A 17,283-nucleotide genomic window follows, 5' to 3' on the forward strand; every position below is an offset into this window, starting at 1 on the left:
ATTTTTTCGATTAATGTATTATTATGTTATTTTAAAAATCGAAAACTACAAACGAATTTTAATTAAAAAAATAATATCTCAAAAGTCACTTTTCCGTAACTAACCCTGTACCAACGTAACTGGATTAATACTCCATGGAAAGATTCTTAAAAAAAATAATTAAGGCGAATATTTCTAACACACCAGAAATACTTACGCAACGTAATTTTTTTTTCTCACCAAGATAAATAGACTGACATATAAAAATGATAATAAATGGCGGGTAAAAATCGGTATAATTAACCTCACACTTTACAACGGCATGTGCCTACTTTTTATTCATGTCATTAACCCAAACGTATTTGTCTATTTTAGGTCAACGAGGGCTTACTATTGTCCTTTAAAAAATTCATTATAATTGGATAATAAAAAATTAAAAACATTTGTATATTAGTGCTTTTCATTTATTCAACAAAAGTACGAGTTTTTTAGATTTTAAATTAACATTGTTATCTTCAATACCAAATTATTTAAAACGGGATTTACTGTTTTTTTGTTTGCGGAGCTCGAATTTTCGACATTATCTACGGATGTCTTTACAGTCTCGTGAACAATGGTAAATATCCAATTTTAAATAATTTTGGTATAAAATTTCAAGTATCATAATTATGTTGTTTCACAATAGATGAAAAAAAAACTTTGTAATGTACAAAATAAATTATACTTAAGAAAAATTAAATAAGATTGGAGTTTGCTCACTAAGAGGACTTTATTTTTATTTATTACTCGCGATTTGTAAAGCTAATGTAATAAAGGTTAACTCAAAATAATTTGATACAATACGTTTTTTTTTTTACGTTAAGTAAAAAGATATTTCCCTTCCCTACCGCTTTTTCACTACGCTGTGTCCTATATGCCCAAAGGTTGTCTGGAAGAGATCGCTACTCTAGCGATAAGACCGCCTTTGTACACTGTTTTACTTTTTTTGTTTGTAATATGTTATTGTGTTGATTGTTGTTGTGTACAATAAAGAGTATCTATCTATCTATCTATATTTAAAGAAAATTCCCTTAAAATGTTTTATTTTAAGTTCATCATACGTTGAGAAATTTACAAACTTAATGCACTGTAAATTCCATTAAAACATTGTATAGTAAATAAAATTAGTTCAACTACATACTTGTAAGAGTATACAAGCCTATGTTTGGAATTTTTTTTTTTTTTTTTTTAGTAAAATCGAGTTATAATATTAAATCTTCATTCTAGACTATTGATAAAAAAAAGGTAAAATTGTAATAATATTTTCAAATGTATTGCAGTGTTTAAAATATAGTGGTAGTGTACAATAAAGTATAAATAAATAAAATTATCAAAAGTTTTGTAAAGTCACCTTCATATGTTATTTGTAAATAAATAACAATATTTGTTATTTCGGTGACACAGTGCAATGGTTTTATCAAATCGAATAAATACTACGTAACGCGCTAAAATTAAAAAGAATTGGTAAGTTTTTGTTTGTACCTACGTTTTTCTATTTTGCAAATCGTCAAATTAAAACGACACAAGAGCTGGAATCCACTAAATCTAAATGAAGACTTTGTTTCTGCTGGCTTGGCTTAACATTGGAAATCTAAGACAGATTCTGAGTTAATTTAAAGTCAATAAATTGGCCAAATTCTTTACGACCCAAAACAGACCGATCTTTTCGTCGTCTAACTCGTCATCTTGACGAATGAGGCTCAACAAAATTTTTTAAACATTTCTTAATTTTTTCCTTACTATAGCAGTTATAAAAGACGCTTCTTTAAAAGTCACGTGGATAATAGGTACATATCACGCTTATAGAAACTATTCTAAAGTCATTAATGCCACGAAGTGGTCTACACTTACCTTAGCAATTTTATGCAAAAGCGCAGTAGTGGAGCTTGTCTTGAAGAGACCGAGGGCGCGTCGCCTAAGACCTTGACCGAGGCAAGCTTCCACCGCGCCACAGAGTGCAGTCACCCCTCCGCTTTCCTCATGAACGAATTTTCGTGTAACGGCCTGCCATAAAAGAGTATGCTATTTAAAAAAAAATCAACTACATCCTTTTCTGCACCGATATTATTTACTATTTATATATGATTATAATACTTTTTTAACATATAATTTATACGTAACACAATCAAAATTTAAAGACATATCATATATTGTATTATGTCAAGGGAAGCAAAGCAATAAAAGTTTGCTGGGAGAGATAAAAACCGACAGAACTTTTAATGAGTTTCATAAAACAAAAAAGGGCAAACATATTCCTGCCTTAAACACAAATAAAGTTTTAAATTAATTGAACCCAGTTGAATTAAAAAAATATACCGTATTAAAAGTAATGGAAAAATCAAAATAATACTAGTTGCTGATATAATTATAAAACGATACCCAACATACCAAAGTTTTTGTTATGCATTTTTTTCCCCATTAAAACGCAATGTTTATCAGTGTATTTGGCTCTTAGACTATTTATTACATTGTTACCTTAAGCTCAATGAATACAAGTGTCTCTTAACTTTATAATTACTTTACGAAGCTTTGGTTATTCACTTCCTATCCTATTCTAGTATTTACTTATAGCTATTATTTCTTATCTTACAGATAGGCGTTATCAACCGAATGTTAAACAAATGCTTAAAGCCTTTAGTTTAACAAGCAGTTAACAAAAAGATCTGTTAGATAATTAAAAAATAAAAATTCAATGGCGATAAAGGTAAATTTCGTATGCTCCATTCTACGTGACATTGGCGAAATCATCTGTGCTCATTTGGCACTATTTAAAGCCATTAACCCCATAGAAGAAGAAGAAGAAAGATAAATGTTATAACATAGATACATCTATACTGTTGATACAAGACCTAATCCTGATATTTATTTTTTTATTTAAACGTATTAATAAATAAAACACACAACCAATAATTATTACAAAACAATATTAATTTACCGTCGGGGTCCTTATCGATAATCGAACGATCTCTTCCAGAAAATCAGCTTAGCAGATCGCAATACAAAAACAATTATCCTGAACTTGACACATACATCGTAGATTATATATATATATATATATATATATATATATGATGTACTGTGTGGCTACGGTACTAAAGAATATAGCCACCCCCTCTCTTCCCGTGGGTGTCGTAAGAGGCGACTAAGGGATAACACAGTTCCGCTACCACCTTGGAACTTAAAAAGCCGACCGGTGGCGGGATAACCATCCAACTGCTGGCTTTGAAATACACAGGCCAAAGACGGGCAGCAGCGTCTTCGGTGCGACAACGCCAGTACTGCGGTCACCAACCCGCCAGCCCAGCGTGGTGACTATGGGCAAAACACATGAGTTCACGTTATTTTTGGCGTAAACTTGTGGAGGCCTATGTCCAGCAGTGGACTGTATAGGCTGTAATGTAATATATATGATGAAAAGAAATGATGAAGATGATATGATGAAAAGAAAGTAAATAGTTGTCATTACAATCACAAAATAACAAAAGAATAAACACAAAAAAAATATAAATTGGGAATAATACAATGTATTGTACCACAGACATAACTAGAAAAAAATAATGTTAATATTTATAAAATTATAACAAAATAATGTTTGTATGTTTTTATGAATATTTGTACATTTTGAATAAAACTTCTTTACGCACGCTTGCGCAGTAAACTGATAAATGCGTGACGAGAATGTTACGAAAATCGCGATCGGGCGAGGGGAACGGAAGTTGAGAGGGAGATATAAATTAGTGAAGATAGAAAGAGAGAGAGTTACGTTTCGTAAATTTTACTTCAGTCGTGTGGTCTAAAGCACACTAGGTTTTTTTTTTATATTACATATTTTAAAGTTAAAAAGCGTTTATCATATTTATTTTGTTTGTTAGTCTGCTTTATTCTCTCCATGTCTTGTTTGGAAGAGATCGCTCTTTTAGCGTTTTTTATTATTTTATTTTTTCTTTCTTTATTTATGGTTTACAATAAAGCATATATGACTATTTTAAATAAATTAAAATCATTTGTGAGATAATTTTTTAGTATAATAATGAAGTTAGCAAAACTACTGTTATAAATACAAAACTTGGGATCTAACTATCTCAACTAACATAAAGTTATATAAACAAAAGTTTGTACATAATATGCGAAGTGTGTGTATATGATATAATGTATTTGAGAACAAAGAGAAGAACAAAGAGCTTGTTTTGTTTAGCGGTTGTAGTCTGTAAATTGTGGATTGGAGGTGTTTACTTACGTTAAGATCAACATATTCATGTCTAAATCTGCCCGTCTGACAACAGGATAAGTCTGTGTAAGAAGTAACCCAAATTTTTCTTTGCTTTATCAATAATTGTAAAAGTCAACAAAAAATAATGTGTCTCCGTCACAAAATTTATAATATTACAAAAACTAACTAAGAAAAAAATGAAAATAGTAAATAAAAATAATAAGTTATCTTCCTCCAAATCCTCGTAAATGTGATAAAAATTCACTAAAGTAGCAGCATATAATTACGAGTCACTCTAAATATTCTACGAGAACAAAACCGCTTGTAATATAAAATATTAGGAAAAAATAGTAGATTATTAACCAAGGGGATAAAGCAGTGTCTTCTGTCGCGGGTGACGATTTAAATCGCGAGCGTTACGAAGGACTCGAGGTTTACCCCCGAGCGTAGCGAGGGATTTAAGTTCACCTAAGACTAAAACAGCTTTATCACCGAGGAAAATACTCTACTTTTCGTACCATTTGCAAAAAAATTAACACAATAATAATATGAGATAAGAATAATAAGATAATAATAAAAATAAATTAAAATAAACTTAACGTTTATGTATTTGAAGAAAACAAAAACGCGGCAAATTCCTAGACTAATATTTTTTTGTCGGAAAAGCAAAGGCATCAAGCTCATACGGTCTATTTCGGTAAGTATTCCAAATTTAAATCACATTCTCCCCCTAGAGGATGAATGAAATTCAGTACAATTTTCTTTCCCTGTTTTTAACAGATTAAAAATGACTATTGTTATGTTCGCTTTTTGTGGCATAGAATGTCACTTTTTTGAGCAAGTGGTACGAAAAACAATTTTAATTTTTTAAGATTAGAGAACTGTGTTGTCCATAAATTCAGTCATTTTAGTCAGTAGTAGAAATCTAAGTATCTATTATACATATTATTGTGTTAAGTTTGTAACCATCGGATGCCTGTACATCAAAGATATAGGATAAACAAATTTTAATTGACTTTATAAGAGCTATGAAACCAAATATACTCTATTTGTTTCTGCGCGATTAAAATATAGGTACTACCTGAAACTGGAAAGTAGTTTCACAGTTTTAATTTTGGAGGTCTAGCTTAAAATGTGGTGTCGATTACACCTATATACACCGTCTAGTAGTGAAGTTATTAGTGCTTTTACTCTATAAGCATTTGTAGTGAAATCGTAACGAAACAATATTGTGTTCATATCTACGGCAAATAGACTAATTATTTAGTATTCGTATTTGGTAAAACGTCAATAATAGATATAAATTTGAAAAACAACATTAATTATCTTAACGTCGTGATAAATATCGACGCGTTGGCGCAACGGTCAAAGCGCTGGTTTGTGGTTGTTGCACTGGCGGTTGCGGGTTCGATCCCTGCACATGACTAACATTTGTATAGCCCGTAGAGATGTTTGCCGTTGTCTAGGTGTTTGTGTAGTCCTTGTGGGTCTTCCCACCGTGCGTCGGAGAGAATGTTAAGCCGTCGGTCCCGATTGTTATCATGTACACCTGATAGCGATCGTTACTCATAGGAGGGAATATATCAGCCAACCCGCATTGGAGCAACGTGGTGGATTAAAATCTGATCCTTCTCCTCTATGGGGAAAGAGGCCTATGCTCAGCAGTGAGATATTACAGGCTAAAGCGTAATAAAAAATAAACAAATGACTGGGTACATAAATAATAAGTTATGTAATGACGTTATATGTTGACCGTTGTTTTATAGGAAAAGTTTGTGTTATTCTTTTTCGCGCATTTAATATAAAAGCTTATTTTTTTTAAGTTTTTTTACTTTAATTTATTTTTTACTTTATTTGACAGGGTTCTCAGTCTGATATTTATGGAAATCCTTTCATTTGATACCCGTTATGTAGGAAAACATAAAAAACTTAATACGCCATCTTTAGAATTCTGCCATATTGGATTTAAAGTAACATCACCTAATTTTTCGAGTTAGTCTCAGAAACGAAAGGGTTCATTTTGTACCCATAATGTAAGACAGCATGAAAAGCTTAATCCGCCATTTTAGGTAACGTCACTTAGTTTTGTGAGTTACTCTCAGCATGCCCTTTCATTTGATACCAATATTATAGTTGTGCATTAAAAATAACTACTCCGCCATACTTGGTATGGTGGCCAAGTTGTATTTAGAATGACGTTACGTAGCTTAACATGCATTGTCGTTCAAATTAAACATGTATACAAAATTGCAGCTCAATTGGTTAAAATTGAGTTCCAATAATCTACCCTAACGGTCACCAACCCGCCTACCCAGCGTGGTGACTATGGGCAAAACATATGAGTTCACGTTATTTTTGGCGTAAACTTGTGGAGGCCTATGTCCAGCAGTGGACTGTATAGGCTGTAATGATGAATCTACCCTAACAAACATACATACATATTTACAACATATACACAGACATACATTGCAAGCTAAATAAAATCTCTTAAAAATATAGCGCATTATTATAATAACAAGTAATAAGATGAAATTCTCTTCATTTTAAAATCTTTGCAAAATGTTCAAACGTATAACATGAGTATAATAAGAGCCGCTTAGAATGTAAATTTAATACATTAAAACTTCACTCTCTCTTCCGCCAGAGTTTTAACGAATAACTAAGCTCTAACGCATAAAACCTCTAACGTAATAGTTTTTAACATTCTGAAATGGAGCTAAAAAGTATCCGCATCAAATAAAAAAGAATACATTTTTCTAGAAAGTTTTGTATATGATGTATCAAGAAATATATATAACAAAATTAAAATGTGTAATTCAGAAACTCGACACAATAGTTTAATCTTTTAATTGAGTTCTTTTAAAATGATTTCTATAAATTCTAGTTTTATTCTTATTAGTTTCAATTAAATAAATAAAATAACTAAATATATGTTCAATAAACATACTCGATCGTCTGTTCACACCAGCTCAATAATCGTAAGTTCTATACTTTACTTATATATAAACAAGGGCAGAACACTCATTGCAATCTACAAGCGACATCTTTATTAAGTTTATTAGTACATTTTTAACTAATAAAATCTACCATATTTTCAGTTCTATTATATTCTACCATACATTACATTTAAAAATGGCGATGATAACAAAATCTACCACATTCTTACCTCTTCCATCAACTGCTTAACTTCTTTCTTCACGGCAGCTATCAATCGTTCCTTCTGCTCGGTACTGGGGTCAGACGCAGCCGTCGGCATCTCTTCCGACTCACTTTCAACTGTAACAAAGATTAACGTATAGATGATCATAATGAAAAGCTTTTTTTGAATCTGTGACCATGGCTGCTGTAAAGTATTTGAAACGTCAGACATCTAAAAAAAACTTAATAAACAACGATAAAATCCGAAAAAGTTGTTTAATTATAATGAGTGAAATTCACGTTAACATTAGAAGACGTTAGGGAAAACTATTACCGGCGAACTATTTACCGTCAATTTTTGAAATGATACTTCTTTAGATGCATGAGGGTAAAATTTTTACGGTTAAAACGGCAACGTTTTGATGAAACGGCAACGTTTTTGTCGATGGCCTGGAACGGAAATCTAAAGCTTTAGATTTGTATAAATATAAACGAGACTTACAAATTAGTTTGCCAAAAAATTTTCACTTCTGATATGTGTATTTTTTCTGGTTTATATATACTCCGACTTTCTTCTTTCTATATCCGATATCGATTATCGATTAGAAGTTATGCGATATAGAGATATAGATGTAGGTACTCCCTAAAGTCTATGAACTGTATACGGTTTTATGATAATATTGCCCTCCCAACAGAAACCCCGAGATAAACTCACAGTATTATAAAATTCTTTTTAAAACACCCTTTGAAGGAAATTAATCTCAATAATTAACAAAACATAAAACTAAACCAGTGTACAGTAAAAGAGCTAAAAAATAATAGTGTTAAAAGTATAGTGTGTAAAGCCTTTTTGAAAACATGACTACAGTGTACAAATAACTCTACAACGTTTTTATTTGTAGCTACTTCAAGAGGTAAAATATTTTATTAAAATATTAATATTTTTTGAGAATAAATTTAAAAAGATATACTGTAATTTTATAACACATACATTATACGCTACATGACAATAACCAGATTCGTACATTACGTTATAAAAGACAAACATTAACATTAACAATAATAAATAATGAACGCCTCACACTCAACGGATTTACTCCTTTATTGGGGGTACGGAAACACAATACATAAGTATAAACGTCCAGACCACGGCAAACTCTATGGCTTTTACAAATACAAGTGCGGGAATCGAAGTTGCAACCGCTAGTGCAAGAGCGATAAGCCAGTAGGTACTATGACCGTAGCGCGAACGCGTTGTCATATATATTAAATACTTTAGTCCCTTCTTTTTTATCTACAAACACGGATGTGACATACTTAAATCTAATTTTAATATTACTAACCGCTTGTAAAATATACTGTTTAAATAATCGTATGAGAAAAATGATTGACAATGTCATATTTGATTTAACATTTATGATATACATTGTCATAATTATATTTTTTAAAGTGTTCAGGTTTATGTTTGTAACAAAGCAATCAATAAGGTTTTATATAACATTAAAAATTAAAAACGAAAGAAAAGTTTTTGCGATGAGTAGTATAAAACTAGCATACCTGAGTGACTTTTAGTTTAAAGTGGTCACATTTGTGACGGTTGACACCTTAGAAGAAATAGAAGTGGTTGTATGGCGATGTCATTCTACAAATGCGACTGATGCTTGACGCGACTTGTCTTACATATTTTAACACGACGAGCCAATATCCACAGAAGGCTAATGCTGACAGACATTGAATAATATTGAAAAACAGCGACTCTTGCAATCTATTAAATATCTTATTTCGTTAAACGGCAACAAGGTAATTGTTGTGTCAAGCATTACGCGTATTTTGTTGTTAAAACTACTGAACGAATTTAAATAAAACTTTATATTATCTAGTTTTACTATGAATTTCAAATTTAGAACAGTTTACTTAACAGAGAAGAAAAATTAAAGTCGTCACCATATTACGTAGATTCTCTATGAAGGGCTATCAAAACTCAAAATGTGTTATCACGAACATAGCCAAAAACATATCAAGTTTTTTTTTAAATAAATCTATACATATAATAAAATGGTAGGAAAGTCAAAACTGTACATTGAATATTTTTTTAAAAGAATACTTGGGGTGTGATCTACTGTCGATACCGAAGCCAAAAATATAGTTTTTAGAATTTTTGTCTGTTTGTCTGCTTGTCTGTATGTATGTCCGGGATAAACTTAAAAAGTACTGCATGGATTTACTTCAAAGGCACAAATATTATTAAGAAGTCGGGTCAACATATAGGCTACAAATTATCACGCTATCACCTACGGGGAACGAGCAGTAAACCTTTATTTCTTCAACGCATTCTGTAACGACGCATATTTGAATGTTGTTATTATGTTAATAACCATGCTATAAGCTAGCTTCATACTATAAATAAAGACATTCTGTACCATATTTAGTATTAGCATTGCACCCGTGTGAAGCCGGGGCGGCTCGCTAGTTATACTGTAAGTAAATAAAAAGTCCTTTAGACATAATTATATATTACGCGAGATGTCGCATCTTTTCGCATAAAAACAAATCCTTATATTATGTCGTACAAGACAGCATGAGACGTGTTTTAATAACAACAAAAAGACACTTCTATGTATGTATATCAAATGATAAACGTAGCCGTTGTGCGCGCATCATGGAAAAGTACTGAATAGATTTCAATTAAGTCTTCTGGGTTTTATTTCTTACGACTTTTGTCCTTTTTCTAAAAAATATTGTGATATGTGTGAATTATATATATACTTACAAATAATTATTTTTAAAATTTTTTAAGAAACTGTTCTTAAAATCACCATATATTTTACAAATTAAAATCAAATAACAATGAAAATATATTTTAGGTATGCTTTTGGTATACCTGTTTTTAGAAATCTTAATTGCAAGCTGTATATATTTTCCAAATTTGATTTGTAGAATCTTACGAAACTACTAATACCATAACTGATGACTGAGTCAGCAAAGGCCACATACAGAACTCACAATGGATCATATATGATAACTAGCTGACTCGGCAAACGTTGTCTTGTCCGGGTTTGGTGGTAGAAGGGTGAAAGTTTAGGGTTGTATGTATTTTTCAACGCCAAATCCTAATAAAATAAAAAAATAATAATTTATAAAAAAAATTAAAAAAAAATTAGGGGAGGACTACTCTTAACATTTAGGAGGATGGAAAATAAGTGTTGTTTGATTCTCAGACCTACCCAATATGCACACAAAATTTCATGAGAATCGGTCAAGCCGCTTCGGAGAAATTTAACTATAAACACCGCGACACGAAAATTTTATATATTAGATTGGCATTTACATAGTTTGCTATAAATCTAAGTATACTGAAAAAACACGTGCTGTATGCGGGCCCCAAATAAATCAGTTATTATTAGGCCTATGTACATAATGATGTGTTTACACTAGTTCAATATTCTTACACGAACAATTTAGACTGCAGGGAAGTGCAAACAAGTGTTTGTGAGCCAGAATAGTCGGTCTGATATCCTTGTTGTTGCGCGACAAGTGTGCATTAACTTTGTTTTTAAGCGTTTATGGTCTTACTACTTGCCTTAGCGTACTTGCTCATCAGAAATTAATATAAGTAAAAATAAGAAATCATCACTGTAGCCTATCGCAGTCCACTGCTGGGGATAGGCCTTCGCAAGTTCGCGCCATAAATAGTGCGAACTCATATGTTTTGCCCATAGTCACAACTCTAGGCAAGGAACATATAGCTGACTTAAAACATCGTCGCTATACTAAGTCCGCAATCTGTGAACACAGTCTAGACACAGCTAGCCATTATATTAGATTCGATAAACCACAGATCCTCGCAAAAGAACACCGATTCCAACCAAGGATGATCCGTGAGGCTATTGAAATTAAAAAACATCCAAATTTCAATAGAGAAGATGGCTGGCAATTACCACCTGCTTGGGACCCCATTATTAATATAATTAAATCAAAAATCAAGCATAATTCACCACAGATTAAAGACTCAATTAGCACATTCTGCGTAGATAGGACTATATAAGATATTGATGTATGTCGGGTAGTTTCGAATAACTTTGTAACGTTGGGACGTCTGACACCTCAGTCCTCCCGTGACCATGGTTGCTGTAAAGTATCCGAAACGTCGGGAATCAAAAGTTAATAATAAACCGCGATAAAATCCAAAAAAAGTTGTTTCATTAAACTTCTATTATATCGTCTATTACCCCATATGCTTCTACTACTATACTACTATCTTCATTTTCTTCTTCTTATTTACCTTCTTCTAATTCTAAAAAAAAAATATCAAATAGAAATCATTAAGACGTAGATAGATGATTACTTAACACACTGAATAGACTGTTTTCAAAATCATTGAATTTGTTATATTCATCCTCAAAAATAAAGTGAATCGTATTTGTACCAATTTCTGCAGTAATGCACATGCGATTCACACGTTATCGTGTTCTGTTCAATCCGATTATTCCTCCTACTTTTTAAAATACTAGCGCAATGTTATTTCATCTTAAAGATAACCTTTATATTTTTTTTTACGTTTGACGTATTGTACTAGGACCTCCTTTTCTGTCAATTTAGTGTTATTAATTGACTGCAAAAAAAGGAAGAGGTACTTATTTGACTGTATTTTTTTAATGTGCGTTATCTCATAACTTTTTACTGGATCTATCGAATTTATTAGATTATTTTTATTGCTAGTCCATGTTATATGGTCCCATTTAAATTTGATCGAAATTTGACGATTACTTTTTGAGTTTTCTCTAATAATTCGTATTTAATTGATTATTAATATTTTTCGTTACGCGTTACCGCAACGTTCAAAGCACGGGCTGTTTCTCTGGCGACAGACATTTATATTGGCCATATAGATGTTATTCGTGGTCTGGGCGTTTGTGCTTGTGTATTGTGTGTTTCTTGTGTATTGTGTGACCCCCGACACACGATAAAATCCTACTTGGGGTCGTTGAGTGTGAAGCGTTTATTTATTTATTTTCGAATACCTAATTTGTATTTATTGTCAAATCTATTTGAAGTATTGATTATATAAGAGCTTCTTTTCCTTTTTATTTATAAAATAATAAAAGCACTTAGATAATAAAAAAAAAAAAAAAATTTAAATATAGAAAAGCACTTAGTATATAACAATAACAATACACTTTATTGTACACCGAAACAGAGATTATACATATAGATTTAAACAGAGTATCATACGGTACAAAGGCCTTATCGCTGAAAAGCGATCTCTTCCAGGCAACCTAGGGGCAGAGGAGATGGATATTATATACAACGTATTGATTTTTCTTTTTTAAATCTATGTTAAGCCGAACTTAGTCAAGATTTATGATTCGCTACGCGTCAGATACTTCTTTACAAAGTAAGTAAAAACTCAAAAGATCTCTAAAAACCGATAAAGTCATTAATCATCTGATATAATCATAAAACGTGCGATATCAGTAATTTGTCTCACATTATGCTCATCAAAATCAAATATTAGCTACATTACTCTCTATTTATCCTTATTAACTTTCTAAGTAGACCAAGAACGAACACTATTCCAATTAATAATAAATAATTGTTATATTGCCATAACTTAAATACTTATTTTTTTTTTAAGTTTCAATATAATTATCACACTTTAATCGAATGTCAACGTTATGTATAAAAGTAATTAATAACGTAGGTTTATTCAAGATGACATCGATCGATTCTGATGTGTTAATTTATGTTCTTAAGCCGAATAAATTATATAAAAACAAAGTTACATGAAAGCTAACTTGCTACATTCGAAAAAAAACGCGCTTAAACATCACATGGCTGTACTCGCCCACAATCGCTGTTATCTTTATGTCAAAACGATGTTACACTCCAGCAAATAGAATGCCCTACAAAACGTAGCCTTACTCCGATTACCATAATATTTACATTACAAATGAGTAACGTACATTTAAAAAAATTTTTTTTTTTCGTACTTAGTCAGCTACGTACCTTTATTTTGAGCGGCCATTGTCATTAAATAACGACCCACTGTAGCGCATTATTAACGGGAAGAGCCACACGTATTCACTTATCTGAATTTTATTATTCCGAACTGAACAGAACGTGTTTACAATCTCACTGATGGTTGAAAATGGCTTATTTAGTGGAAAAATCGATGTCGCGCCGCGCGCAGTCCGCTGCTAGCGATACGTAAGTGAAGAGATCCTGAAACTGTATATATCTACATGCCTATATCTGCTCTGAAATTTGGGCAAGTACTTTACGACAAATGTTTGAATGCCTAGATTATGAAAAGAGTTATTTAAAACGTAATCCAATTCATTATTAAATAATGTAAAGGAATAATTTATAATTATTTGTACATTTGTAAGTACTTATAAAGTTTTAATTTTATTTGAAATAGTAATAAGTTATAACCATTAACTATGATTTACATAAGTAATAAACACAATAAATTTATATGAAAATTGAGATATGAGTTTTTTTTATTTTTAATTTCTATCACGGGATTATAATTAAGGTATTAACTTACTGAAAAACTTAAATTAAGTTTAAGGAGCTTTATACGAGATTTTTTTTGACTTAAAACGTATCATATATTACAGTCCTGTGAAGCCTTTTCAGTAAAAGCCTGAGTGGTTCTTAGCTATTCTTTAAATTATATAAATATGAACTAGCTGACCCCGCAAACGGTTTTTTGCCATACATATTATTATCCCCTTTAATCCCCCCCCCCCCCTATAACTTAGGGGTATGAAAAATAGATGTTATTCGATTCTCAGACCTATATACCCAATATAGACACAATATTTCATGAGAATCGGTCAAGCCGTTTCGGAGGAGTTTAACTACAAACACCGCGACGCGGAAATTTTATATATCAGAGAAGAATTAAGAATTATACGAATTAATAAACGCTTCACACTCAACGGATCCCCCAGTAGGATTTTCTCCTGTGTCGGGGGTCCGGAAACACACACAATACACAAACACAAGACATATACACACAATTATACCTATTCGAAAATATTAAAATGTAACGGTTTTAATATTGAATGATATAAAAACCAAGTTTTTTTTTGACTTTTAGCTACATCTTACAAAACTTTTTATTTTGTTATATGAATATTATAATCACTTCAGCCTATCGCAGTCCACTGCTAGACATAGTCCTCCCCAAGCTCGCGCCAAACATCCTGGTATCCGCAATCCTCATCCAGCCTCCACCGGCAATCTCACTTATGAATATTATACATATGTATATACGTATTGTATTTATTACTAGCTGTGCCCGCAACTTCGTCCGCGTGGAATTTAACAAAATAGTTATTGTTCAATTCGCAGAGTCACAAAATAAATAAATTTCTAAAATAATTGTGTTTGCAGGCAAACGAAGAAAAACCGACTTCAATTATATCGACAAGTAATACAACATAGGTAGACGAAAAAATAGTCAAGTAAATACGCATTATCAAATATTACTCCAAAAGTTGTAATCAGATCTCGATGAAATTTAAATGTGACCACATGATAAACATCAGCTTTCGATTAAATTAAAAATCATTAAAATCAGTACACCCAGTAAGAAGTTCTGCGGATTTTCGACAGTTTCCATCGATTCCCTCCTCCTTATTTTGAAGTCGTTTAAATAAAAGTAGCCTAAGTTGCTCCTTATTACATCAGATATCTGCTAGTGAAAGACCCGTCAAAATCAGTCCAGCCCTTTCAGAGATTAGCCGGAACAAACAGACAGACAGATCGACGGACAGAAATTATAAAACATATCATTTTGGTATATGTACCGCGCATATGAATTTAGTAAAAAGCGGTTAGTTTAATATTACAAACAGACACTCCAATTTTATTTATTTGTATAGATGTGGGGACAGCAGGAAACATCCCACTCAAAATCTAAGCAACCCGTAATTGGTCAGCTTTTTAAGTTCCAAGATAGTAGTGGGACCCACGGGAAGAGAGGGGCTGGCTATTCGGCTCGATAACTCGATATTCTTTAGTGCCGTAACCACGCAGCAAATTAATCACAATTAAGGCGATTTAGTTACTTTTATATGATTTAGTTACTATTATATTTTATCATTATATTACATTTTGCTAGACTCTATAATCACTTGTACCAAATTTCATTAATAACAAACTATTTTTTGTATTAGGTGCAGATAATCTTCACACTTTTTTAAGATTAAAAACAATATGCCCCTTTCTAAAAGTTAGCCGTACTTAGGTCGGTTTTCATAAATATCGTTCATTTGAGCAGTGAAGGTTTAATAAGGAGATATAACTTTTCAGAAGCATACTATTAAGAACCCGAACATTTATAATATATTAAGAATCGTAAATTTTATTTGAAGTATTTATGATCCTTTATAAGTATTTTTTTTGAACTGTTCTAAATGACTGGAGCTCATTTTACTAAATCTTTATTATTATTTTTAGTGTCGATGTTTTCTAGAAAATACTAGTATGAAAAAAAAATTATCGCCGAAATATCTATATATATGCACATAACTTCCGAACGACAGCATCAAGTTATATAATATATTTACGTTCGTTATTGACATAACATGGTTTTAAAAACAAAATATATATGGTAGCAAAGTATGGGTTATATGTAAAAATATATGTGGTTAGTTTTGTACCGTAAAATATAAAAGAAAGAAAGTACAAAGTTTGAGTTACAACATTTTCTGAAATGAAAAAACAGCAAATTATGAATTAATTATGTTATACCTACACTCTTCTCAATACGTTAAATTATTCATTCAGCCTCTAACATCCCACTGTTGGACATAGACCTCTTTCTCCCTTTAGGAGAAGGAATGGAGCTTAATCCACCATGCTCCTCCACTGCGGGTTGGCGGATATGTTCCCTACTATGAGTAAATATCGCCATCAGGTGTGTATGATAACAACCGGGACCAACGGCTTAACTTGCTCTCCGAGACACCTGGGGAAACCTACAAGGACAGATATCACAACAGGAAAGAAATATTTGCACAAATTCAAATATCCATCCCGAGCGGGAATCGAACCTGCAAACCGTTGGTATTTTAGGCGGCTAATCGCACCACTACAACAGAGCGATTGTTTTTTTAGTACGGACCTTTGCTCGAGAAACGTAATAGATTTTCAAGCAGATTTCCACTAACAGGCTGAGTGATTAATGAGAAAGGTTTAAGCGTATAGTTTATAAAAGTTTTGTTTCATTATGACGATAATTATTTTAATTGTAAATGCTGGGATAATAAGACCAACCCTGCGCCGCACCTATACAATGCCAGGGCGGATATATTATTTTATTCATAATAAAGTTGTTCTTGATGTGCCGTGCAGCATGTTTTACACATATTTTTGTGGTAATTATTTTTACCCAATCATGCAACACATACTCACAACTCACTTGCTCATATTAAGGCCTTTGCAAAGTTTTATCTTGCTAATCTGATACTATTGTGTAGACTCAGTTCTCATAACATGTCAAAAATGCTACTTTAAAATCAGAATCAAATAGGCTATAGGACTAACTAAGTTCGTCATTTCCATGACGATGAGCTTTTAGACATAATTAATCTAATTTATAATCATATGTTTAACGGGCTTCGTTAAACATATGATTATTTTTAAAACAAAACAAAACAAACAAAGCAAACAAAACAAATCCGACTTCAATTACATTGACAAGTAATACAACCTAAGTGGACGAAAAAACTTAACAAATGCACTATTCGTCACTACGATTTTCGAGAGTCTCTTTGAATGTCTTTAATCTATTTGGCCACTGCTTGCTCCAAAGATTTTTTAAGAGACTCAAGGTCGCCGTGTCGTTTAGAGCAGGCCATGTCCTCTAAAACTGACCATAATTTGAAGTCTAAAGGGTTGAG

The 17,283-nt window shown here is 32.0% G+C and overlaps 1 protein-coding gene across 1 annotated transcript in view; it reads right to left on the reverse strand.

The window, feature by feature from the left end:
- LOC123663511 (small G protein signaling modulator 2-like) overlaps positions 1-13,573 on the reverse strand; it is a 77,166-nt gene extending 63,593 nt beyond the window's left edge. The window contains exons 1-3 of the mRNA XM_045598184.1: positions 13,373-13,573; positions 7,395-7,504; positions 1,870-2,022 (exon numbers count right to left, since the gene is read on the reverse strand). Coding sequence (XP_045454140.1) covers positions 1,870-2,022; positions 7,395-7,504; positions 13,373-13,397 — 288 coding nt within the window. The 5' untranslated portion in view covers positions 13,398-13,573. The remainder of the gene's footprint in view (positions 1-1,869; positions 2,023-7,394; positions 7,505-13,372) is intronic.
- Positions 13,574-17,283: the final 3,710 nt, after the last annotated feature.

Source organism: Melitaea cinxia, chromosome 20 (assembly GCF_905220565.1).
Source record: "Melitaea cinxia chromosome 20, ilMelCinx1.1, whole genome shotgun sequence".
NCBI classification, from domain to species: Eukaryota; Metazoa; Arthropoda; class Insecta; order Lepidoptera; family Nymphalidae; genus Melitaea; species Melitaea cinxia.